Below are 7,023 nucleotides of genomic sequence, written 5' to 3' on the forward strand. Positions count from 1 at the left end.
TTCCAAAACTCACTCCTTGCGGGTCAGCACACCAGCCCGCACCTCTAGCTCCTTCCTGAGGAGACCTCACACTGAGCAGGGTCCCCTCTGGTAGTCCCAGGTTTAGGAGGCCTGAGACTGGGCTCCTGTCCCCTGCATTAGTTCAGGCCCCACACCTGTCCTTCCCTCCTGCCAGCTGCACACACCTCTGAGGGCGCCCTGCCTTGCGGGTGAGAGCCCTGTGGAAGAAGGTGGGTGGAGGGGGGGCACCTCTGATCCCACCCTCGCTCCCCCGGAATGAGAGCTCTGGGAGGGCAGGTTTGCGTTGTGCAGGGATGCCGGGCTCAGGCGCAGGGCAGGCGTTGGGCGCAGAACCTCGTGCTGAAAAGAGTCGGTCATCGGCATCTTCTCTTTGCTCTCCACGCCCCCCATCCACGCACCCTCTCATTCGCGCAGCCCTGCTCGCTGAGTGCGGGCCCTGTGCGCGGCCGCCCCGCTCCGGCCTCTGGCCCCTCGGAGCGAGCGCAAGGACGGCCCCAGCCGGGAGCTCAGAAGGCGGGGCGCCCCAGCTGAGCCGCCTCGTCTCTGTTGAAACCCAGGCGGGCCCAGAGGCTCTCGGAGCTCCGCTGCTGCGTTCGAGCCCTGTCGGCGGGGTCTGTGGGGAGGACCCGGCGCCAGCGCGGGGCTGCAACAGTGGGCGGGGGCTCGGAGATCCTGGCCGCGTCCGGCCCTTGGGGAGCGCCGCGCCCTGCGGCCCCTCCTCCCTGCGGCCTCTCGCCCCTGCACCCCTCACTCCTGCCATCCCTCGCCCCCTCGTCCTCTGCAGCCCCTCGCCCCTGCAGCACGCACCTCCTCCGCGGCGCGGTCCAAGAAGGCCTGGCGCCTGGGGTCCGCACCCCAGCTCGCTGCACCCCGGCGCCGGCCGTCCGCGCGGCCTCTTGGCGGCCAGGCATCTCTCCCCGCAACCCCAACTCCCCCGGCCTGGCCCCGCCCCTTCCCGGGTCACGCCCACCCACTGCCCGGCCCGGCCCGCCCCCGCCCAGGCTCCACCACCCCGTCCCGCCCGCCAAGGCCCCGCCCCTCCACGGACCCCGCCCCTCCGGCCCGCCCAGGCCCCGCCCATCCACGGCCCGGCCCCCGCCCAGGCTCCACCTACCGCGCCCCCGCCCGCCCAGGCCCCGCCCACCCACGGCCCGGCCCCCGCCCAGGCTCCACCTACCGCGCCCCCGCCCGCCCAGGCCCCGCCCCCTGCCCGGGCCCGGACACGTCTGCGGCACGCGGAGCGGCCCCGGGCGGAGGCGCCAGGTGAGACGTGGGGTCCGGTGCAGCTTCCTGGTGCAGCCACCGGGAGGAGGTGGGTCTGGCTGCGGCAGCCCCCGGCCCTCCGAGGCCGCGGCCTCTCTGGCCTGCGAGCGGCCGGCCGGGAAGAGTGGCATTGCCGGGTTGGGGGGGGCAAGAGGGGCTGTCCCCGGCCCACCGACCCCCGGGTCCAACCCTCGGAGGGGCGGCCAGAGGCCGGAACTGCCCCCCAGCTCCTGCTGGCCGCCTGAGGACACCCCAGGGCCCTTTCGCTTCCCGGCGGCCCCTAGCAGGCTGCTCCTCTTCGCCTTTTATTTTCTATTTTTTTAAGGTTGGGGGCATCGGCCGCACTTCAGGCCCCGACCTGTGGGCTGGGAGGAGCTGAGGTCCACTCGCCGGGCTCTGACCGTCTTCCTGGGCTCCAGTGGCCGCCAGGACTCTCCCTTTGTAAGTTCTGGGCTCCTTGGAGGGGCTTTGGGGGCAAAGGGGTGTAAGGTATGTGGAACCCGTTCTCACACCCTCCCAGGAGGCTCCCTGGGACTGGCAGGTGTCCTTGGTGGGCAGCGCAGCCCCAGTCTTCTGTGACACGGTGTGACCGTCATGTGGGGGTTGGACACAGGTTTCCTGGGCAAGCGAGTGAAGTCCTCCAGAGCCTGGCTCTAGCACTTCACCAGCTTCTTGTGGCTTTGTCCAACCAGGACGACTTGAGAACCACAGTCTACATCAGTCAGGAATGTGTTCTGCTGGACATGACAGGAACCACTGCCCCACGCTTGATAGATTGGGGTTGACTCTCCTCATACCCAGAAAAGCCCACAGGTGGGCAGTTGGTGTGAATTTGGAGACTCAGCATCATCAGGGCTGGTGTTGTGGGATATATGGGATGTCAGGTGGCTGCTGCAGCTCCAGCCATCACATCAAAGCAGGAAGAAGGAGGTGGCTACCGTTTCTTTCATGAAAGCAAAAGCCCCCCTCACTCCCTGCTGCACCTCGACACTTGGCCCACATCTGGGAAAGCAGGGACCAGGGTATTAAGCTTGTTTCAGCCCGTGGCTGTCACTTGGGGCTAGCACATTGCTGCCTGGCCTGAGGAGGGAGGGGATGGATGTAGGCAGGCAGCTAACAGAGTCGGCCCATAGCGCCTCTCCTGGACACACCCTGGGAATTCAGAACCCACACTCAGCAAATGCTTGGTCTTCCTCCGGTCTGAGAAGGGCCTGAGTGGCTGCAGCAGAGCCAGGGCTCCTGCCTGGAAGACAGGCTTGGTGGCTTTGAGACAAGCTCCCTTCCTTCCTCCCTGCTGGCCTGGGATTTGCGGAAGGCCGAGCACAGAAGCAGGGTGGGGGCTGAGAACTGCCTGGCTCCTGAGCTTCTGGGTTGGCTTCTTAAGTGGCTCGCTGTGCCTTCAGGCCTGTGTCCAAGATTACCTGGGAAAGGTCAGTCCCAGGCCTCTGGGGGCTGGGCAAAGTCTCAGACTCTAGAAGTGAGGGGCCTCCCGGGCCCCTGAACCCCCAGCAGGCCTGGGGGCCCCCCAAGGCCCGGCTCCTCCCACAGTGGCAGATGGGGGAGGGGCTGCAGTTCGGACAGGGCAGAGGACACAGCTGCTGCTGCTGCCTGGGCCAGCCAGCCCTCCTCCCCCACCAGACAGGCCGTACCAGCCACCCCCATGCCCGCCCTCCCGCCCGCCTCATCCCTGTCTTCCCAGTCTCCAGGGAGTGGCTCTGGGGCCTTATCTGTCAGGAATGGGGAGGAGAGGAAGGCAGTTATCAGACTCAGCCAGCAGGCCCCAGCCAAGGACCATGGTGTCCTGGTGTCCTGCCTCGAGGGTGGCAGCAGCTGTGCCGGGAGGGCCCCCAGGGAGTGGGCTGGGTGGAAATGCAGCCGCTCACATTCCTGAGGGCAGGGTTGGCAGACTTTCAGCCTCCCTGGGGTGGAATTCCTGCCTTGCCTCCTCCCGTGTGACCCTGGGCAAGTGGCTTGACCACTCTGTGTCTGGCCGCCTCGTAAGCCAGATGAAAGGAGGTGGTGAAGGAGCTGGCCCTCCTTAGTGCCTCCCTGCCCCCGTCCCGCACCCAGGCAGACCCTCACCCTAAAAGCAGCCCCACTTGGAGCCTGCCACTGCCTTCGCCGGGCCTGCTGTACCGTGAAGTCAGAGGCCTGAACGCCTCTGAACGCCTCGGTCGCCCCGCCCCGCCGCCGCCCCCAGCATGCAGCCGCAGGACAGCAGCGTCCAGTACAGCAGGTGGGACAACAGCCGAGATGAAGTCAGCGTGGCCGCCGTGTCCAGCACAAAGGAGGCCTCGGGTTGTGAGAGGTGAGGGCGCCACAGGCAGGCCCGCCCTACGCCTCCTCTGGGTCAGCCTCCACCCCTCGCTGCTGGGTCCCACCCCCGCAGTCTGAGCAGACCGGGGCCCCGCACCTCCGTCTTCACCCGCTCAGCTCCCTCCTGTCTCCCAAGTCCAGCAGAGCCCCCAGGCCACCCTCTTTGGGAGTCCATCTGCCCCCGGGCCCACTCCTCCCCCAGCCCAGACTCCCCCAGTCCACTCGGGCCCGCCCGGGCTCACGGGCCGGTGGTTCTCACCCTAGGATCTCCCGGAAGCTGTGCTCTGGCAAGCTGGGCATCTCCATGAAGGTGCTGGGCGGAGTGACCCTCTTCTGGGCCGTCTTCATCCTGGGCTACCTCACTGGCTACTACGTGCACAAGTGCAAATAGTGGTGCCCAGCGTGCACGCTTGGAGTGGCTGCAGACTCGGCACAGGAGGGACACCGCTGTGTGCAAGAAACCCCTCTGTATACATGGACCCCCATATATACAAACTTTCCTATACATGGCCTCCCTTGTGTACACAGACCCCGCTCCATGTACATGGACCACTCGTATACACGGATCCCCATATACACAGACCTCCCTAAACACAGCCCCCCTGTAGACACAGCCCCCCCTGTATACACGGACCCCCTATATACACAGATCCCCCTCCATGTACACAGACCCACTAGTATACACGGATCCCCATATACAAAGACCCTCCTAAACAAAGCCCCTCGTGTATACACAGCCTCCCCTCTATACATGGACCTCCTTAAACACAGCCTCCCCTGTGTACACAGACCCCCCCCATACACAGACCCACTTGTACACACGATTCCCATATACACAGACCCTCCTAAACACAGCCCCCCTTTATACACAGACTCCCCCCATATATGCAGATCTCCCTATACACAGACTCCCTTCCATATACACAGACCTTCCTATACACAGCCCCTACCTATATACACAGACCCCCACCACCCCATACATAGATCTCAGGGGCAGACACAGCTCACAGGGCACGCATATTGGCCCCAGGTACAGGCAGACACCAGTGTGCTCAGCAGTCACAGGACCCCACAGGGGCACACAGGCAAACATGGACACGGATACACAAGGCACAGGCAGCCACCCAGAGGCACATGGCTGGGAGATGGGCCCAGCCTGAGCTGGGGCTGCAGGACACACCCAGGCCAGACCTGTAGCCCAGGGCGCCCCACTGCACAGGGCAGCCATCCTCCCCCGACTGTGGGCCCAGGTCTGGCAGCCTCAGGGTGGCGTCCTCCCTGGGTGGGTGTTGTGCAGGCCTGTGTGGCCCTGGGTGGGCCCCTGCCCTCTCTGGGCTCTTCTGACTCTCACTGTGCAAGGACGGCTCTGAGTGGAGCTGTGTCCCACTTCTTACTCTCTGAGAGCCTGAGATCCCGTCCTGGAAGTCATTTCTTGGGCAGATCACAGAGAGAGGCCTTGGCCCTTGTCTCAGACCCCCAACGTCTTCCCTCCAGTAAAGTGGGTGTGGTTCTCCCTGGGCTGTCCACCTCCCAGGGGTGGGCCCAGTGGGAAGGCCTGGCTCCTCCCCCTGTGCCGAGCACACAGCCTGCAGGGTCATTAAACGTCTGTTGAATGAAGGATGGATGACAGCCTCTCCCACGGGTCCCCCAAGCCAGGGGTGACTCTCAGGTGGCACCCACCTGACGGGAGGCCAGCTGGAGGGTATCTGGACAGAGGCCAGGAGGCCTGTGGGAAGGGTCTGTGCCCCCTCCCACTTGGCTCTGGGCCTTGGGATGTGCCCCCTCCTGGTTGGGCCCTCTGGCAGGAAACGAGAACATGGGGCAGGCCTGAAGGCCAGGATGTGGCCAGACCTGTGCCTGCCTCACCTAAGCACGGACAAGGCCTTCTCTGACTCTGGGGCCGCTTCTGCTGCTGCCAGGCCTTCAGTTCTGTCTCCTGGTCCCCTGTTCTCAGTAGATGCCCTCCTGGGCCGTACACTCGGCCCTCACCCACTGCAACCTTGCATCTTAGGCCCCACAGACCCTTGCCAGAAACATCTTAGGAAAGTCCCTCATCAGGACTGAGCGTGGGAGTTGATCGACAGTCATGGTCCTTGTGGGCCTGAGATTGGAGGCCATTTGGCAAACCTGGTGTCAGAGGCCAGGCTGGCAGGGAGGGGCAGAGACCCTACAGGACCAGCCTTCGTAGACGGCCGGCCCGCTGGAGGTGTGCCCAGGCCAGGCGGATGTCAGGTGGGGCTGCACAGCCAGGGTCTGCAGCACCAGGTGATCCCTGGCTCTGGCCCCAGGAGGGTGGCCAGGCAGGGGGCGAAGAGCGGCGCCTGGCGGGTGTGCCTGTCCTGGGCTGGGGTCTCCAAGCAGCGATGCTTCAGCAGGGGCTGGCCGTGGGGTGAGGACAATGCAAGCAGGTTAAGGGGCAGTGGCAGAAGGTCTAGTCCAGTGAGCCCTGGTCTCAGCCTTGGCACCTGTCTGTAGAAGAGACCCCCCACCTCCCATGCCTTTCTGGCCACACTTGGGGAGGGGGGGTGCCAGCTGACCCACACTCGTGTGGCCTCACCCTGGCACCCCAGCTGGAGTCCCTCCCTGCCATCACAGGATGGGCGCTGGGGAGGGGGCTGTGGGGAGTTGGGCAGGGGCCACTGGCCTAGCACAGTTGGGCTGCGTGGCCTCTGTGGGCTCTAAGGGGTGGGCAGTCTGCTCCGGAGCTGCAGGGGCTGGGCCTCCCCGAGGCCTGGTGCAGCCTCGGCCAGGAGCTGCGCAAGGCTGCAGGACAAGGGAAGTGGGGTCCTGGCTGCCCCCTGCCACTCCTCCTCCCTCTTTCTCAAGCCGCTCTGGCCTCCCTGGTTTCCAAGATGCCCTGCGGGCTCCAGAGCCACACTCCCTAGGCAGTCCCCAGGCAGACGTAGGTCTGCTGAGGGACAGGTCAGATGCAGCTGGCGGTGACAAGGCAGAAGCCCAGCGGGGACGGGGCGAGGGGCATTGAGCAAGTGCAGCTCATGCATGAGGGACACTGCCCGGGGCCAGAGGGGAGGCGACCTCGGAGTCTCCAGCTCAGTGCAGCACCGCAGGGCAACACTTGCAGGTCTTCACAAACCCCTCCTCCCTGGGGTTGGGGGCCCCGAGGGCAGTGGCTAGCAGAGGCCAAGGTGGGGGGTCCAGCCTGAATTGGGCCAGTCACGCCCGGTGCACCAAGGCCCAGCAGGTCCATGAGCCTGGTGCACCAGCCTGGCTGGTGGATGCAATGTCCCCTGCCCGTGGGCTCCACCAACACTGCTTACCTGGCCCCTGTTGGGGGGCCGCAGGCAGTGGCCCTCGGGATGCACACCACTTCCATGCCAGCTGCCTCCATGAAAATGTGACCCCCCCGGGCCCCAGCCGGATGGAGTGGTCAGGCTGCAGGCAGTGGTTCACGCCCCCCAGTCC

The 7,023-nt window shown here is 65.4% G+C and overlaps 1 protein-coding gene across 2 annotated transcripts; it reads left to right on the top strand.

The window, feature by feature from the left end:
* Positions 1 to 1,233: 1,233 nt before the first annotated feature.
* Positions 1,234 to 4,436, top strand: SMIM1 (small integral membrane protein 1 (Vel blood group)). 2 transcript variants are annotated; one of them, XM_058552008.1, is made up of 4 exons: positions 1,234 to 1,284; positions 1,610 to 1,725; positions 3,355 to 3,592; positions 3,865 to 4,436. In XM_058552008.1, exons 3-4 carry the CDS (start codon positions 3,486 to 3,488, stop codon positions 3,989 to 3,991), a joined length of 234 nt encoding a protein of 77 aa, XP_058407991.1. In that variant the 5' UTR covers positions 1,234 to 1,284; positions 1,610 to 1,725; positions 3,355 to 3,485; the 3' UTR covers positions 3,992 to 4,436. The 2 variants fall into 2 exon arrangements, with proteins under 2 accessions (XP_058407991.1, XP_058407992.1); XM_058552009.1 differs by having other exon boundaries at positions 3,359 to 3,592.
* The last annotated feature ends 2,587 nt before the right edge of the window (positions 4,437 to 7,023 follow it).

Source organism: Diceros bicornis, chromosome 13, assembly GCF_020826845.1.
Source record: "Diceros bicornis minor isolate mBicDic1 chromosome 13, mDicBic1.mat.cur, whole genome shotgun sequence".
Taxonomy (NCBI): domain Eukaryota; kingdom Metazoa; phylum Chordata; class Mammalia; order Perissodactyla; family Rhinocerotidae; genus Diceros; species Diceros bicornis.